At 39.4% G+C, this 19,586-nt stretch overlaps 1 protein-coding gene across 17 annotated transcripts in view; it reads right to left on the bottom strand.

Annotated features, from left to right (window-relative positions):
* LOC118428192 (dedicator of cytokinesis protein 9-like) overlaps positions 1-19,586 on the bottom strand; it is an 84,637-nt gene that overhangs the window by 42,559 nt on the left and 22,492 nt on the right. For 12 of the 17 annotated variants that reach the window (XM_035838188.1, XM_035838181.1, XM_035838187.1 and 9 more), the window contains exons 2-16: positions 12,320-12,436; positions 8,923-9,012; positions 8,510-8,592; positions 8,194-8,260; positions 7,939-8,040; positions 7,338-7,469; positions 6,863-6,877; positions 6,030-6,189; positions 5,135-5,220; positions 4,642-4,725; positions 4,027-4,173; positions 2,111-2,344; positions 1,622-1,642; positions 428-550; positions 68-150 (exon numbers count right to left, since the gene is read on the bottom strand). In XM_035838188.1, the coding sequence (XP_035694081.1) occupies positions 68-150; positions 428-550; positions 1,622-1,642; positions 2,111-2,344; positions 4,027-4,173; positions 4,642-4,725; positions 5,135-5,220; positions 6,030-6,189; positions 6,863-6,877; positions 7,338-7,469; positions 7,939-8,040; positions 8,194-8,260; positions 8,510-8,592; positions 8,923-9,012; positions 12,320-12,436 (1,544 nt within the window). Of the gene's footprint in view, positions 1-67; positions 151-427; positions 551-1,621; positions 1,643-2,110; positions 2,345-4,026; positions 4,174-4,641; positions 4,726-5,134; positions 5,221-5,866; positions 5,921-6,029; positions 6,190-6,862; positions 6,878-7,337; positions 7,470-7,938; positions 8,041-8,193; positions 8,261-8,509; positions 8,593-8,922; positions 9,013-12,319; positions 12,437-19,586 lie in introns of those variants that run through there. The other 5 variants (XM_035838182.1, XM_035838197.1, XM_035838183.1 and 2 more) reach the window with 4 other exon arrangements.

Genomic DNA, 19,586 nt, shown 5'->3' with positions numbered 1-19,586 from the left:
ACAAAAATTACTGTTTCAAGCAATCATAACTAGACTGATACCATTAAAATATGTATTTGTTTTGTACCTTGCTGCCCATCCAAAAGGCATCCTGTACTGTCCCAGTCTGCTGCAGAAATGTTTCGCCTGTCTTACAGCCTTCTGGGATACCTAAAAAAAGAATAGATAAAATTTTATTACTATTCAGTATACACTGTATCTTATGCAGCACAGTCATCTGAATACATTTTACAATATACAGCACATTGCCATGTATAATTTACATGTATGACGACTTATCACATCTTAAATATCTAAACCTTTGCAACCAAAAAGAAATTCCCAAAAGAACAAAAGAGAATATCATGAACCAAAAATCTGTATGAACTTCTCCTCTTTTTTGGTAACACAAAGCAAAACTCCAGGACGTTGCAGCAGAGCCCCCTACCTTGCAGTTCTCCCCTCCCTTCAGATACGGCTCCACACAGTTGTTGATGTGGCCCTGCAGAACTTTCTCTATTCTCAACACCAGGTAGATGTCCGGGTGGGGACTGGTGACTGAAAAAAGACCCTGCGGACAACACAACCAAGCAGCAGTCAGGAGCCTGTTTGTTACTTTGGGTGGTTGAGTCCAACTTTCCAACAGACTTCCACCAACCAAGGATTGGGCAGAGAAGATGTTTTGTTATTGAACTAGAACAAATGGTAACATTAAGCACATAGCCTCCCAACAAGGATTCTTCCTGGTCCGTCTCTCAATATACATGTACATAACGGTGCATCACAAGTTGTAAGCATACACATCTTTTTTCGTCTGCAAATTTACAGTAAACTTCAAACATAAGGCACACCACAGAAAGCTGTCAAAGAAACAGACAAGAAGTCACAACTTTCTCACAAGAACTCATTTAGAATTTGTTCAAATTAAAAACAAATGGACAAAATATTATGATAGTACAGATATGTGTAAGCTAGGACAAAAACATCATATTTTGCTATTCTAGTGAACATTCAATGTTAGTACTACTACTGGACTAAAGCACACACGAATTTGCATTTTGTCAGAGCTAGAAATGTTCATCCTCCCACACAGGGTTGACTATCGCGGCAATGCCATACGATATCACCCCTACCTTTTCAGCCGCAGAAAATGGGTACTAGGGGCACCTTGCTTATGAATATTAATGAGCTTGCCTGATTTGTTGCAGGCCCATCAGCACCCAGATTGCAAGATCTGTTATTTTTGCGTGATGTTTTTTTCGTATGCTCGGTCGGTATACAGTGATGCCGTGGTTACCCTAAACCAACAGAACCGACAAATCTTAAATTTGGTACCTGATAAAGAAGTCTGGATGTTAAAAGAACTGTCAAACGTTATGCCGGTACTGTTATCTTGCTCTTAAATATTAATGAGTCGCCTTATATGGCACCATTGGACAACAAAAAGGCATTTCTCTGATGGGCTGACAGTTGGTTAGAAGCCACGCCCCTAATACCCGTTTTCTGTGGCTGAAAAGGCAGGGGTGATATCGTATGACATTGCCGTGATAGTCAACCCTGTGTGGGAGGGTGGAAATGTTATACTTGGACATTCTGGCAGAACAAGGACAGGAAAGAAGGGCAGAGAGAACACAGAACTAACCGTAGCTGGAAGGAAAGGAAGCTGTAGTATTGTCAGATACAGAGAGAGAGAAGGCAAAAGAATTAGTTAGTCTAAAGAATAAAAGTGAAAGCTACAAAAATCTACTCAAACACTTTTGACAAAATCATTTTTACTAGAACTATATGTAGTCAACTTTCACAAGCATCAATCCGGACAGAAATCTGGACAGAAAGTAGCGAAACAAACCACCCACACCTTTTACTTCAAACAGGGAAAATGCCTTTAGCTGCTTTTTGTGGCACTTAGCAATTTGCACCCAGAACACACCATCACACCATTTCCTACACTTTTCAGCCATGTTAGCATTTAGCAGTAAATAATGAGAAATGTAAACTCAAACATAGACACTCAGAAGCCTTTTGCCACTTTTTTTGTCGCTTACTACCACGGACCCCGGTTGCGGAAGAACTGGGGTGTGCACCGTAAAGTCATTTTACTCACAATGAACACAGAAGATCAGTAAGTTACCTGATGAGGATATTGCAACCACTCCTCCTTCAGCTTCCCTAAGTATGGTGTGAACTTCCCGTGCCGCAGCTGAGCGTCCCCGTTACTGTGACCGTTTGGAATGTTTTCCGCGTCCTTCCCTCGGACCAACATCTGCCGAACCTTCACGTCGTTGATATCGAAGTGAAAGTCTTCCGAGATCTTCTTGTTCTCTTTGGCGTCGTAGAGGGACAAGGTAGTGAAGAAAGGCTCAACCTGGAAGGAGTTACAATTTCTTGGGTTCGCAAAATTTTATAAAGTTCTTCTGAGTTGGTATAAGACATTTTGGATAAAAGTTCAACTTTGCATGTATGAGCTAACACAAAAATTTGACTTTTTTTAATTTTGAAATAAGTCAAGACAAGCAAACCTTAGGAGTTACTATTCTAGCATATACAGGCATTAATCATGCAAAATCATTGATGGCATGGATAAAGTGAACATAACTTTACTGTGTGATCTTTCCTTAGCTCTTGTTGAGATCAATCATACTCCAATATACTTTCTAGCAATTTTCTGAGGCACCAGGTTAGCATTAAGTTCGAGGGCACTTTTAGAACTTATACACTTAGAACATACAGACATATTGTGCTTGAGAGATAAAATAACAAGTTAATGCACTACTTTTCTACAACTCATCTGACTGGAAAGTAGAGAGACTGAAACTATGTTGAATAACAGTCGGTAATAGTAATGTGTACAAATGTGTGCCAAGATTCAATCTATTCCAACATAATTCCATCAACACAGGAAATGACAAGCTGCTAGTAGACAGCACAGCCTTCTCTAACTAGTTTATATCTTAGCTGGGCTCTCTGGAAATGAATGCCTGTCTCTGGTAGGTAGGTATAAAACTACACCATTACAATGCATGCAAAATACAAATTCTGGCTCCAGAATATGTACTTTTGTATCATAAATGTACAAGCAAAAGGCACCTGAAACCTAACAATCTCTGTTGAACACAAACATGGCTCTAACACTCAATTCTTTAGCTGGCAAGCTGACAGCAATATAGATAACAACATTAGACTTAGTAACAACGTTACTCCTGTAATGTGAAATTTTACGACGTTGTAGCTTGCCAAAACACACCATCACTAAATAATGCATGGAGAGATACTGTCAGATTGTCCATTTGGATGAAGTCCAACACTTTAAGTACCATTGATCTGGCTCAAAGCATAACCCTGGAGTCATCTTATCACTACTATATGTGGCGATGCATGTAGCTTGTTTTCAGCTATCCCATTAAGGAACTTTATCTGACTATGAAAAATAAGCCTTCTGTTGGTAGAATGTTCTAGAAGTCAGTTGAAAACAGGGTGACTATGGGGTGAGAAAGTTGTCTCTGTATTACATTATTCATCAAACGTGAACTCCAAATTTTTGGAGGAAAGTGTACATTCAATTGATAGGCTGTGAAAGATGGAAGTGTATGGGACTGTATTCTGTAGTTGTAATGCTAACTCTTCCATTATTCTTGACAATAAGGATCAACTTAAGGCTTTTTGCAGTAACTTAAATGTGTCAAGATTCCCTTTGCTCTTTTCAAAATGGGCATTACACCACAGCTTAATATTCCAGTTTGAGCACTAAATATCTTCCCAGTAGCATAAAAGTTAGGTAGGTTTCATCTTTAAATCTATACACATGTTACTAACTGTAGGACTGTTCACTGGTCTGCATCCCTCCTCACACAGGGAAAGAATCATACACACACATGTACTGAACAGAAACAACAAGCATACAGTTTGAGTCCCTACATCCAGACTAACATTGCATCAGCGTCTCGCGTCAGGACTTGCTCTATGCATGTGTACTGAACAGTGGTGGGAGATCTACTCTAACTAGGACTCAATGTTACAGATTTATTGTGGACAGAGGAAATGACTTACGTTGGTGACAGGCCCGTTTTCTTCCTCGGCGATGTTTGCAGCCAGTCTGAACCTGAGCTCCTCACACCTGACCAGGAACCTGATCCCGAACTGTTCCTCATACACACGGTTATCCTCCTTCTGAAAGCTCCGCCCTGATTCTCTCATCTTTAACACAGCAAGAAAATCAAATACAATATCTTTAAGACTTTCTGATGGTGGTTCAATAGAATATCATCACATACAGGTGAAAATGTACTTACATCATTAAAAAATAAAATTGATATCAGTGGTTACTTTTTGCATTTGCAAACAAATCTGAGATGTATGAAAGATATGGCAGTATCATAACTAAAAGAGACTAAAACATACAGTTTTGATTGACATATGACAGAAATGTTTATTGCATGTCAAGTTTACATTACACTGTAAGACATAAAATATATAATAGAAATATAACTGAAAGACACTAAAACATACAGTTTTGATTAACATATAACATTCAAGTTTATTGCATGCCAAGTTCAACTTGAGCTGTTAGGCATACAATTAAGATAATTTGAGAGTCTGTGACCAGTGACTAGTATTAGATTATACATGACAGTGTTTTGCTCTATAGAGTTGGGTCCCACAAACCTGCATCTCTGGGTACACGTCCATCAGTTTCTGTCTGTTCTCCTTCCTCTTGATGGCAATCAGGTTGTCAGACTCTCTTGCATACTGTGGGAATCAACATGCTAATGTCAGGACTTTCATGCACTGACTACACAAGTATTATCTATCCTATAAGCAGACAAAGTAATACTGTACTATATTCTAAAATTGCTCATAAAGTTTGCTAATTGTTGTAATGGAACATGATTGGAATGGAACATAATTGGAATGTCCTCGCAATTCAGCCTCCTAGGCTGCCAGGAGGACTGTTATGTATTGCTTCTTCATAATAAACCAATCTACTACTTCTAGATCATCATCAAAGACAAGTGATGATGTTGCTCTATCATCTCACTTTAGCTCTTCAAAGTAGATGTAGAGTATGTACAACATTCTTCTGAAGTACTGTACAAGTAGATTCCAATTTTCCATTGCTACTGTCATAAACATGAAACACATGTATAACCTCCCTGACCTTCATGAGTTCCGGGTGCATGCTGTTCTCCAGACTTTCTCTCAGGCTCTCAGACTTGCTGGGTGAGGGCAGGGTGTCATTCATTTCTGGAATAACCACAAAACAAACTTCAAAAGATGGAAATAGAAATTTATATCTTCATGTGTACTGTTGAATACATGTACATAAATACAAACTAGCTAAAAGAAAAGCCTGAGGTTTGACCACCTTTGCCTTTACCTTACATCAATTTAATATGTAGTACACACATCACTTGGTATGTTCAAGTGATTTTACATATTTCTCTGGGCCTCAATGTCACTCTGTACCACCTTAGCATTCACACCAACAGCCTTTCCTTATCGTTAAGACTTTCTATCCAAGATTCTTGCCAGTCCAAAGACACACCTCTCATTATTCTGCAGATCTATGTAAAGCATTACACTTATATATTACCTCCTTCGTCCCGCTGCCTGATCTGTGCCTCTATGTTACTCTGCACCACCTTTGATGACATTAAGACTTTCTGTTTAAGATCCCTAGTATTCAGTAGATCTATATAAAGCATTACACTTACCTCCTTCATTCCCCTACCTGACCTATGCCTCGATGTTGCTCTGCACCATCTTGTTGATGGCACCAACAGCCTTTCCTTAAGTTATCATTAAGACTTTCTATCTAAGACTACTGTCTGTCCTGCGAAACACACCTTCCATAGTGCAGTTATTTTATGTAAAGCATTGCACTTAACTCCTTCGTCCCCCTGCCTGATCTGTGCCTCTATGTTACTCTGCACCACATGGGTGTTGACACCAACAGCCTTTCCTTATCGTTTAGACTTACTATCTAAGATTAGATTCCTGTCAGTCCTGCGGAACACACCTTTCACAGTGTAGTAGATTTATGTAAAACTCACCTTCGTCCCCCTGCCTGATCTGTGCCTCGATGTTACTCTGCACCACCTTGTTGATGGCCGACACCCACTCATCCATCTCAGCCTCCCCCTCCCCCGCCAGGTAGTAGTAGCTCCCGTCCTGCATCCGCACCTCGAAACCAAACTTACGGCTCTTGGAGTTCTGCAACAGGTGAAATTCACAACTTGAAAAACGTTATGTATACAATGTGTCATTATGTGATTACGATGTACTGTAATGTCTGCCCTGTTGGTTGGTAAAGGAAGCATGCAAAGTCATTTCATTTTCTTGACAGTTACATTGTAATTCTCAGAATCTCTTTGCCCCAATATGCCTGTATTTTGCCTTTTTTGTTAGTACATATAGATTTGGTGGGCACCAGAATAGAAATAATTCCATTCTCTAGTTTCAGTTTAACTATTCAACCAGGACATTTCTCTTGGCTTGGATTCACGAAGAAAAATCATTAATCACTTATCGCCAGGACATACATATCGCCAAATGTCATTTTTCAATTTTTTTTCTGGTTTGCATATTCAAAATGACAACCCCTCACCTTGGATCTGTGTAATATGGCCAGTGCTCAGTACAGTGTTAATATGGCCATAGCTAGAACATCTTGAGTTTTTCGAATTGAATATTATGTCTAATACTACTGAAAGAAATGGCATTCCTTCACACACTCTATAGATGAAACGGGTGCTCTTTTTTTCCTACTGACAAACCCCAAAAGTCAGTGTTGCAAACCTAGTAAAACTCTGATGGTTAGAATGGATTTATTGGAGACAAGTAAAGGTGACAGACATAGCAACTGTGTTCTGTACTGCACCTGTACCTTATAGTTTCCTTTCTTGACAGAGGACAGAATCAGGAGGATGGATGGACACAGACACACACACAAACAAACACACAAACACAAGTACAACATAAGAATGGGCAAGATATGGAAATAAATGGAATGTAACATCAAAATGTGTACGAGAAGGAGCTAGTGTACAATGTATGTGTCTATCCATATATGATATACACATATTTCTTGACAGCAGACACATGGACAGATACAGATAATACAACAAGAAAAACTTGCACTCACACACAGAGTTTTATAATGATATATATACATGTAAGAAAGGAAAATATCATACATATTTTTTTTAATAACCTAAATATACTAAACAGTTTTCTAATATGTGAAAGTATGTAGGATACATCTATATCACAATGTAGTATCAAAGTCATTTTCAACATCAACTTGACTCAAGCTAGAATGTACATTTCAGTGCTGAGTGTTAACCAAAAAAAGTCCAGACCTTGACCACCCCTGTACAGGAGTCCAGATAGATTGTTCCCTTTGCTTCCTTGGCCTTCTCATCCTTGTAGTAGTCCAAGACATATGACTTGTCTGGCAGTTGCTTAAGATGGAAGAACCGCCTCTTGAAGGACTGGAATAAAATCAAAGGATCACAGTTAGTGCCACATTACACTTGCAATGGATTTTCTTTCTAGGAAAGGCTACCATGCAGAATTACACCTCTGATATTGAGATCAAGAGATAGCACAATAATAGAAGTGCTAGCTATAGTTACTATACCATTAAGTTTAGCCTACGGTGTGGTTGGGTTATGACCTTAACTCCAACTAAGTCTTGTACATGATCTTGAACTTCCCCTCTTAAGAGTTCGGACCAATATCTAAAGCAACCATTGAAGAGGCAAATAAATATTTGAAGCAGAATATTGTTCAGTATTACTAGGATTTCTTGTTTATTCAATGCCTAATAAATCACACTGTTTCAAACAATTCATCATACCATTTACATACAAATTAGGCCTGTGCCATAAAGCTGGTTATTTGGAGCATCATATCTGTCATAACTACAAATAAAGTGGGTAAGTGGACATAACAGCTTACTCTCATACTGGTGATGATACTACCCTCACTGTTGAGGGGGGCCTTGTACAGAAAACCCTGTTTAGTAATGCTTTCTGCACCCTCGTACAGAATCGACATCTCCTGTGGAAGTATAGACAGAGAAGTCATTTAACATGTGGGGCTACTGGGTGTATAAAATGTAAGTTGTAGATTGCATATCAAAGGTTTCAAAAGAGTTGGCGTTACATGTACTACTTCAAACAATATATATATCAAATGTGGTTTGTCCTGTACCTCATCTGTTTTGTCTGCCTCATCCAACTCATACACCTGTGGTGGGAGGTCCCCTGACCTGTCGCTTCTGTGGCCATCAAATACGAATACAAAAAAAAGTTAAATACACTTCTTGCCCTATGGTAGGAACACATGTAACATTTCAAATGTCTTAAGCCCTAATAAAATGGACCATCTAAAACCCCTCTTAGTATTAGATTTCAAGCCAAGGGTTTAAGAGACTTATGTGCATGCATCACATGAACAAGCAAAGGTTAGTTCAATTATATCTAAAGTTGTTGATAAAATGTTGATAAGATATGATGATAACGATTACCGTGGTAACTGATGATAACTGCCTCCATAGTCCTCATATTTGTAGTGTAACTGGCTCCAACTAGTTGTGTAAAAACTGATACCCTGTAAAGACAAAACAGTGTTTGAAGAAACCTGTAATACCTTCATCAAAGTAAAATACTTCTTTCCAAGGAACGCAACAAGTGATTTCCCAAACCATATTCAGTTTCTTGAGTAATTGCTATTCACTGTACTTTCCTTTATGATCATAGAAAGATGACTGAATGAAATATGAAAATTACATGTAGACCAGCAACATCACATGACTGAATACAGACTTTGAAATTTGGCAAACTACTTTTCTTCATAATCATAGAAATATGATTGAATGAAATCTGAAAATTACATGTATGACAGAAACATCACATGACTGAATGCAAACTTAAGTCCTACCTCTTTGACAAGTAGACTTTTTGCTTCCTTGGCAGCATTTGGAGGGACTGATGACCTCACTGTTCTGTACTCCCTAGGCTGGACAGAGGACTGGAAAAAAAAAAAGGTGTTTAGTCTAAAACTGGAGGAGTTTTTCCCACAAGGCATCCCTTCACATATCAACAAGGTGATAACTCTTCCATAGCTATGAAATGTGAGGACTCTACAAGGACTTCACAAAGAATTTACTGGGGCAGAAGTCAAGGATGGCCTTTTCCTTGGAGAGTCTATGTTGATGCTGACAACTATAAACAACAGACTCACAGTCATATACAAGTATAGGGGACTACAGTCTTTGCTCTGACAGAGCTCTTCATTTGGCATTGTGCAATTCAATATGATCTCCAATTTCTGGAGATATAAGGAGGAAAAACATAACTGTAAATATATGTCTTTACCTTATCTTCAATGATGCTTCTATTTTTACATTGTACTTTATTTTTCTTAATTAAGTATGCACTTTTAAGACTTTTTCAAAATAGAAAACCGGGCTTTCCAACACACCAGTACTCAGACATTTCAAACCTGCTTCAATCTGTTCTTCAGAACTCAACAGTTTTCAACTAGCACTTTCCTGATCCAGCATAGTGTGAATGAGTGAGTCCATATTACTCAGATCACACATAGATGACTGTATTGTTCATGCTGTCGCTGCACACATCTAATCGGGATATCAGCTATCAAACTTTGGAGGCCAGACTTAAAATAGAGATAAGAGTAGACAGACAGGATGTTAAGAGATTTACTGTTGCAAAGTCAGCCAAAGGTCTGATAATGTCAGCGCTTGGACAGAACCCATCTGGCATGGACAATGTAACAGTGTACTATCAGAGAACATTATTACAAAGAAAGGGTAAATCCAGACCAGGTCCTACACATAGTGGAAGGAAGAAGCACATTGTACAAAATACTATAATTTAGACCTTTCGATACATGTAGCTAACTAGAGGGCCCAAACCTACAATTTTTGTATACCACTTACAGCCTCAAGAGCTATCTACCACTCAAAATCACGACCATAGCATGTTTAGAACTCAAGATATCAAACCCAGAAAATCGGCTGCAATACCGTTATAACACACTTGGAGGCCCAAAATCTAATCATTTCAAGGTCTCATCAAGACCCACATACCACATATCAATACAATTCATTATTAAGGCGTTCTTGAGTTATGGTGTTTTTCTACACACAAACATACCCACAAACACTACCGAAAACATACCCTTTTAGCAAAGGCAACAATTAGCTTCAAAAGGGACTGGACTAGAACTTGACAGTTTAGGGATGGCAATTCAAGTCATGGCAATGACAGTGGCTCCAGTGGCACTCAACATACGAAAGTAAGCAACTTGCTAAAGTTCAAAAGTTTGTGGAAAAGTCAGACAGATGTAAGGTCCATTTGTCTGGATGTTGAACTGACCCAACATTAGAAGGTCAACTACTGGATACGGGTCATTTCCAGGTCAAGGGAAACAACACTGCTTAATCTTCAAGGCTAACATTACCGACAAAAAAATTATCGTCCAATTTTTCCATGTGTTTTCTTTTCTGAAGCCATAATTTCATCTTTAAGTTATCAAAAATAAAGTTAATTTTCTATTACACTTCTTTCTGCCTGGTTGTGATGCCATCAGTGTTATCTACCTTTAATGATAAACAAAAGCACAAATCACTACATATCTTCACCTTAAAGTAGCTCTATTTATAACCCCTTCAATCTCACAAGGCTCTATAAAAATCAATGACCCATGACTTCATACCTTCACTCATATATTATTCATCTCACCTGTACCTATTTTCATCATAAATACGTAAGGGCATTCATTGTACTGTTGATATTTACCAATCAAGCCGTGGTTCATGTGTTAACTTGGTGAAATTAGCTAAGGGAAAATCTACAAAGACATCTGTATAGAGATGTGGTCTATTCATAACATAAGGAATTGACATTGCACGAAAAGTACTAAGGACAAAGGAATGTACAATGCAGCATAATATACGAACCATGATATAAACACATGCCAACCATGTACCTCTTTATCAATTGACAAAAATGCTTCCATAATTTCAATATAATTTTAGTACATGAATTTCATCCTACAATTCATGGCTAGAGCTGCAATATTCAATAATTCTTTGACTTAATGACAAAATGATAATTGCTCATGAGAATCCTGATCCAGTATCATTACCCCGTGACTAAAACTTACTGTGCAAAGCCTGACAAACTTATATGACCTTCTCCAAAGTCATAACTACACATTTATCATTTCAGCTCCACTGGACTAACACTATCAGACCTACCGATAAATCCACCAGAAAATCCTCAAGCTCCCCTGTCGTTAACACATCAACCTCAATTGCCTTCTTGGTAAACGCCTTTCGTTTCAGCTTCTTCTTGATAGCTGCATAAGCCATCTTCTCCTAGACTTCGAGTCAAGACAGAATCTCCAGAAACTGCTCCATTCCATCTGCTATAGACCAGTACCATGTCCTATCCTTCTGCTGTCTTTTCACAGCATAAAAGACCTTTACGAGGAAAGGGATGTCCTTTTCCGATAGAGCGTCAGCCAGAATTATCAAAGTGCCTATGAATAATTAATGACTTTAGAGAACAGGGGATGTACTTTATTGTCCCTTGCATGCAGCGGTCAATGCTAACCATGTTGGTCGGCCAAGGGTCAACAAAGAGTGCTTAAGCCTCATGTTGAAGGATTTCCAACTGAATCTCATTAATCTCATTAAGGTATTAACTCTAATGCACCAGACTTGTCGACCATAACCCACATGCCACATTAAATATGCAGGAGATAACCCAGAGATGAAATTAGGTGTTGGTTTCACTCGTAAAACCAATTTTCTCAGCCCGTCTTCCTGTCACATGTTGTCTATTCTCCAAAGTGACATCTCAATGTGATTTTCATAAGTTATTTACCTTGACATCCTCCAGATCTACTCCAATTCTGGAAATTCTCTTTATTCTTCTCTTTATTCTAGTAAGAAGTCCAGGAAGATAAGTGGCGTGGCAGTCACTAATGGATTTTCAAATAAAGTTGCTCAAAAGCCTCTCAAGACACTCCCACTTTCTCACTACAAACTCAATCAATCATGCAATCATCCACTCACCCACGTACTTATTAAACTTGCCTCTACTTATCTACTAAACTAGCCATCGAAAATCTGGAGGTACATGTGTATACCTTTAAAAGCTAGTCACTGTTTGATGAAAATTCTATTAACTGTGCACATACGTGACTAATGAATCTCTTCAATGCCTCTACCTAAGTTTGGAAAAGTCTGGAAAGTATGCAAATCACAGTGCATAGTTGGGAGAGATATCGAACAATGTTGACTTACCGAGATGTCATCATGAGGGAAGTAGAGCATGTCCCGCTGTGGATCATGGTGGATATGTGTCTTCTTCTGGATAACAAACGTCTCGTAATCTATGGGCTCCACCAGCTTGGGTTTGGCCTGTGCACGGAAGATAAAAGCAAAGAGGGGATGTCAGTAAAAGTCCAAGGTCAAGTCTGAGATCATTGCAGGAAGAGGGTCATCATGGTTTCTTTAATCTTTTTGCCTCAGAACTGCCCCAAAAAGGGCCTTGCAAGTTCAACTTCAAGCAGAAGCAGTGGAAGGAATGGCTTCCTTTAAAATCTATCCTCAGGAGGTCAGTTAGAGTCCAAGGGCAAGCAAATGTTATTACAGGAATAATTTCATATATGGCTTCCCTCATTTTGCAAGAAGCCAACATTTTGAAAGGGCCATAAAAGCAATGGCCCATTTGACACCTAGCCAGATCAACTGGTAGCATTGTGTTGATTTCACACCTTTTGATTGTCCTATTGTCTTAAGTTATGTGTTTCTGACAAATGATTCCTAATGGAAAGACAATTAACCTTCACAATCCACTGTGGGAGAAGTAAAGGGCTTAGAGGTTCTTTACAAGAAACAATATCTACTAATCACATCATTATCTACTCCTTGTGCTGTCATGAAAATTTGTAACATGCTATTTGAAAGAGATGAAAGCTACAAGCCAGTGTTTGCTTTAGAACTAAAGCACTCGTGGGGGTTAACATTGGGCTACAGGCAGACTTTTCCCACCAAGGTAGAAATAACATGATAAAGTGCAATAATGTCAACTTTTATCTTTCCCTATCACCTCATCTCCACCCCTGGCTACATGGGGAGTATCAGAGGTGAGTATAGATAAACACCAGATCAGGCTTATCAGAGGGAGAGTATGGGAGGTATAACCTGCATCACCTTGAACTGCCTAGTGAACAGAGCTGACACTGTTGTACTAAAACAGCTTGAAAATTGGGAAAGCAATATTGTATTTTTCTGTTGTACTTTAGATTCATACTTTTATCCTTGTCTACAGTCAACACTCACAAAGTACAAATATACAAAGGATTATGAGCCAGATTTCTGCCATGTTACCTATTCCCTACTACAAAATATCATCAATTGCAGAGAATGTCGTTGCACAACATGAGAATGAAAGAATGGAAAGTTGTGAAATAAGTTGTTATTAATATCATTGTCAATGCTGCCAGAGGCTCATGTAGAATTTCTAGATAAGGAAAACATTTGTTTCATACGGAAATCCCTTCTTGTTAATGTTGAACATTAATATCACCTCAATAATATCAACAAAATGGACAATAGAAACCAGATATTGAATGTTAAGTTTAACCTCAAAGATATGCAGAAAACTGTCACAGCAAAATAAAAAGACATGAAATATCTATGTAAATATGAACTCAGTATTAACAGGAATGTTTTCTTATTTCATCTGTTCAACACGAAGAAAGGAAACAGAAAAACAACACTGTTGGAGGTCTGAGATAAGTAGAGCAGAATCAGGAGAAACCTGAAGGCCATGCAAACAGTCCTGACACAGTCCTTGTAATGGTACCCTTGTATGCTGAGTGGGAGGAGATGAGATGATAAGGTGACTAGGAAAGTGGAAAGTGGAGAAAGAAGACTTTTTCATCTTCATTTGCTGTCACTCTACAGGAATAATAAAGCTCACTCGTAAGTGTTACCAGCCACTAATGACCAAGTGATCTAACGAACTATGGCTGTAAAAAGAAACAGAAATAAAAGAGAAACATTGTTCTAGTATGCCTGGTGACTTTTTAATCATGCATCTCTCATCAATGTGAATTGCTCTTTCAACACAACCAAGCTTTCATTGCTTTCTCTTTAAACACTGGATTTATCACTGACAAGCTTCTGGGCGGATATTATTAGCAAAAAAGGCAAATTCAGCTATTTACCATTCTCCCTGCTCCCATAATCAATTTACAAAATTATTGCCGAAAGGTAAGGTAAGCTAAGTAAGGACATGGTTACGAAAACTATACCTAATTCCCACTATATGTTACACATCAATCAACATATACTATTGAGGAAATGGAATATAGCCAACTTCTGTTTGGCACCATCCTGGCATACATGTTACAAACTGCCGGCATTAATGTGTTTCACACTTCAACTCAGTAGGTTTAAATCAACACCACAATGTACAATGATAACTTAATGAAGTCTGCAGGGTCAAGATCAAAACCTCCTGAGTTCCTTTGTCTAGAGGCTTTGTTTGACCCTGATGTTGGTTTAACTGGCAAAGTGTTCCAGCTCTGCAAGCCAGGAGAGATGTGTAATGTTACACAAATATCACTAACAGACTTGGATCCATGCAGTATAACGTATATAAGTTACTAACAGTTATACATTCCGTAATACCAGCATTTGTACCACACAAATACCACTACAAAAAAAGTTCAGTTTGCATGGAGCAAGAGATTGGATACACCAGTACATGCAACACTGACAGACATTTGAGCCATATGTCCAATGACACATACAATGCAAAAGAAACTACATCTAAAGTAGCATTTTCTTATTTCCAATACAAAAAGCTGGCATGATTGAAACCATCCAAGTTTCCTGCATGTCTTTCCTGTTGAAGGAGTTGTCTGGAATTTGGGTTGACTGTCATGACTATTTGAGATGCTGATAGCTTCAAATAACTGTACAATGTCACTTTGATCTGCTAGGAAACTAAATTAGGGAGCAGAAAAACTTTAAAAGGTTCCATACTGTTACGGTCTATACCCTAATCAAAAACACTATTAGGTGACCAATCACAATAAAATTTAAGTCACATTGCTCTGTCTTGTTAGGCATCTGCACTACAACATCAACTTCTCTCAAATTGAACTGTACTGAAACAATTTGTCTGCTAACATTGCCAATCATGCTATTACAAATGGAAACACATTGATTGAATACAGAAGTCATCTGCATTACATTATGAGCGGTATGTCTGTCTTGTGAACATGCTGTTATGAGTTCTGATGACTGAAGAAGACAAATTACTATTTTAACCTGTGGTTGTCAAAGTTAACCTAATGATAAATACATCATATTGTCTGTCTGTCTGTCTGTCTGTCTGGATGAATGAATGAATGAATGATAAACTTAGATATCAACCTTTTCAATAATGGATTTATTTCTTTTTCAGTGTAGATTCCCATACAGTGATAATTCTGAGCCAAAAAAAGGTGTCCTAAGGCTAATTACCACCTTACAGACCACTACTGTTTCCACCCTGGGTTAGGGTCAACTGCTGCTATGTGGGTATGTCATGTGCTAAATGGTGAACCTTGACCCTCAGAGGTTAAAAGGTCAGGGCACCCTTCAGAATAGAGAATGGTGCCTTACATTGTGGGTAACTGATAGCTTTGGTGTACAGTCACACAGACTTATCGAATCGAAGAACTGAACTACTGACAGATATCTTTAGAATGTCTGTAGAAATACAGCTTTAAAAAAAAGTTCTGTGAAATTTGGCATTTGTGAGGGAGAGCAGATTTTGTCATCAGTATTTACTTAAGCCTGCAGGGCCTGTTTATATATAAAGCAGAGAGTATGCAAGGTCAATCGTGACTGGATCAAGGTTTCAGATGAATATTGGGTGACACTGACATCTGCATAATATTCACCAATTGAAAAATGAATAAATAAATACTTTCTACTAATTTCTGTCAAGCTTCGTTTTAGATACACAGACTTGAAAACCATCCGATGGGAACTTATGAATGGAATACATTGAGGCACAATGTAAGACTTATATTTGTGGTGTAGTTGACAATAATTCTCAATTTCTTGACTTTTTATTCTTTAGTTCAAACACACAACCATAATACTATACAGTCATATCATTCTATAGATGTACCTTATAGAAAATTACATGCACAAATCATGTTGTCATTTCCCATAAAATTGCAGTCAATCTCCCCAGACGTTAGGAATCCCAGACATCATAAATTGATACCATACTGTACCATGTACATAAATATAGCACAAGTCATGCAATGATATGCCCTAGTTCCTTGATGCAGGGTACTGTAAATGCAGAAATATTCGCGGTGGATTAATATTCGCGGTTTTCGCGGTGGCCGCTTCACCGCGAAATTAAATCCACCGCGAATATTTCGTCTGCTGGCGCCGCCTAAGGTGCCCCTTTTCCACTCCATGTACATACTACTACTGTCTTTGTCACTGTATAATGAAATGTTTGACATACTTACTACGGTGAAGACACACGTAATTTTTTCATACGACCAACTGTATTACAGTACTGTACAGTATGTTCACCATGATACAAAGGTCGTACTACTGTATACTATTACGTATTGAGAGGGGGTAGATACGATTAGATCAGTAACAGTGGCTCACGCAAGAACAAGTCAAAAGCATGGAAACGGTTCTATCCGTCTGTATAGGACCCTTACCGGGTAACCAGCAAGTGTTTTCCGACTGGCGGTTTGTAGAGGCGCCGGGTTTTACACGGCAGTTCGTGACTACAGTGCAGTGCTGAAAATGCATTGAATTTCGCGGGATGGCACTACCGCGAAATTAAATCCACCGCGAAATGTCCATTTTGCCGCTACCGCGAAATTAAATCCCCGCGAAATTAAATGCATTTACAGTATTTTGAAAGGGGACCACATGGGGCGATCTATCACCCAGGACAAGAGGACCAATATTTATACAAGGGGGTTATGACTATGCACCAATATAGACTGTGACCTGCGTTCCCGCCAGGCATACGTCTTTACGTCTTTGGACGCATTTTTTTCTGGAAAGACGCACCCAGCTCGGCTGAATGCGTCCATAAAAAAATCTGCAAGAAAGGCTGACCTGTACCACCAGTGTACAAAATGTATCTGGAATCTTTTTAAAAATCTGTCTTTATAAGAAGGAATCCTACCTTTACAATTTATACTTCAAATTGTTCACTTTCCGGTCATCCCATGGGACGGAGCGCGGCACGTTTTACAACTAGCGGACCCATGTGCGACACACCCAGCCACCGCCAGTCTGAGCTGTCCGTTGCGCAATATAATTATTTGTAGTCCGTGAAATAACGTTACATCTGACAACCAGCATTCTGTAACACTGGAAGAAATCTTATGCAGATTTTATATTCTGATTTTAACATGATACTTACTTGTCCTCATTTTCATGTATTTGTTAAAGATTTGTGGTTAATACTAGTATTGAACAAACAAACTGTTCTGCGCGAGTGTTGCACATCTCAACAAAAGTTCTCCCGCTGTGGGCAGTTGATTGGCAGTCGGTTTCTTTGACAACAGGCCGCCGGCGCCAAGCAGTCTAGATTGGCCACCAGGTCCAAATCCAATCATCTTAATAACCAATCAGCGTTTGATAAATGTAATGATGTACTCTGTCATTGGTCACCGGAGAAAATACAAAAGTTACCGAGTATTAGCGCACGTGATATTGGTAGGCGCCCGTGTCGTCTGGCAAGTAAGTTCCTTCCCTAGCTGCTAACAATTTACTATTAAAGTTTCCCCATTTATCCAAGCGGTGCGCGGTAAATAAGTGAAGAATCCAAAACTATACACTTTATTTCTTATTTCCAAAATTTCTTTTGTTTCAAAAAGACAAAATTTGTGGCAGAAAAGGGGCCGCAATATTGTTGTCAAGCGTCGATCGAGTCGGCTGTGCACTGGCGTTGGCCTCCGTGGCACATGGCGCAGCACGCCCCCCTCCCAAGACGGACCGTCGATCGCAGCGCCCAGCACGTTGGAACGTCTTTCTGGCTACTAGTTCAAGGCTACCCCGGCACTGATCACTGCCAAAGAGGCAACAGATCGTCCTCCTTCGAGTAATGTAAAACGTTCTTGGTCTATTTAAAAATAAATCCAGCCAAAGATTTCACGCCGAAAACGGGGTTACCTGAGGTCGCAGGAAACAAACGCACGCTCGTGGAAAATGACGGCACGGCCTTGTAAAACCCCACCGATTCGTGAGTGTGATGTCGTCGTTATTTTATCGTCTCGGAAAACTATTTGATGAGGGAGGGTGCAACATCGATCGCACGAGGTCGACATTTTTTTATTCAATGACGGAAGAAATTGGCAAAATTTTTCCATGGGCTGACGAACTGGCTAGAGCCCTGTTGCGAAGCATAAAAATTCCAAAAATTTTCGTGTCTGGAGAAATTATACCCGGGCCAGATCACTGACGGCTGATTCCCCGTGCTATAGTGTATTTTTTGAGAGAGGGCGGTTGTCGATTACTGAATTACGGGAGTAAAAGAGGCAGCCGACATCCAATCTCAAGCGCATGATTTTCCTCTCAAATTGCGGGAAATTGTGTTTTAGAGGGTTTGAAAATCCAAATTTTCCCGGGGGAGCATGCCCCCGGACCCCCCTAGAATGCGAGCGCCTGCGGCGCTCGTCTCGCGCCTCCGGCGCTCAATACCCCCCTCAGAAATATTTGGACGCATACTTTCAAGAACCTGGCGGGAACGCTGACTGTGACAAATGGTTTAAGGATACTGCTGACATGATCATTACAAGTTGCTGAGGGGTCGCTGCTGTTAACAGTCTGGGAGCATGTGATCGTGTAGATACGTGGTACATGGGTATCAACTTGGCTCCTTGCTACAGTACTGGCTTACACACGCTACAAGGACTTAACCTTGGCAAGGATAGACAGTTTCTTGGCATGACGATGATAATGGAGCCTGACCTATAAACATGTAGCTATGAACCATGCTCTACGTTATATGTACAGTATTTACACGTAATGTGTATTGATAGTCTGGCGTGCCGTCTTATTAGCTTTAGTCTGCTTCCAAAGCTGGCAGGGTATCGACTATTGGAAGTGGACTAAAGCTTACAAGGATGGACTGTCTGTTGTACCTATACGGTCCCCCTCACAAGACTTAGAGGAGAGCAACTGGCCACCCATGCAACCAGCTTTTCTCAAAGTTGTCGCAAATTGTACATTGCTAATGTGTGTGTGTGAAAGAACCTGCTATGTATCAAGATTAAATCAAAGAAGGCAACTGTACAAAATGTGGTCAGGTCAGTACAAATTACATTAAATCAAAAGAGGCTACCCACGCCTTACGAAAAAGGGGCACGCTAACCCTCCTCAAATAGTGTTATCTTTTCTTTTGCCACAAGAAGTTCTGTTTTGTTCGAAGCCAGATTTAACCCTCAAAATGCATCCGAACTTTAGTGATTGAATCTTCTAATCAACTGTACCTTAAATATGAAAGCACTCACATGGG

This window comes from Branchiostoma floridae, chromosome 12 (genome assembly GCF_000003815.2).
Source record: "Branchiostoma floridae strain S238N-H82 chromosome 12, Bfl_VNyyK, whole genome shotgun sequence".
Classification (NCBI taxonomy): domain Eukaryota; kingdom Metazoa; phylum Chordata; class Leptocardii; order Amphioxiformes; family Branchiostomatidae; genus Branchiostoma; species Branchiostoma floridae.
The sequence above is the reverse complement of the archived record's forward strand: the minus strand, read 5'-3'. Positions and strand labels throughout refer to the sequence as shown.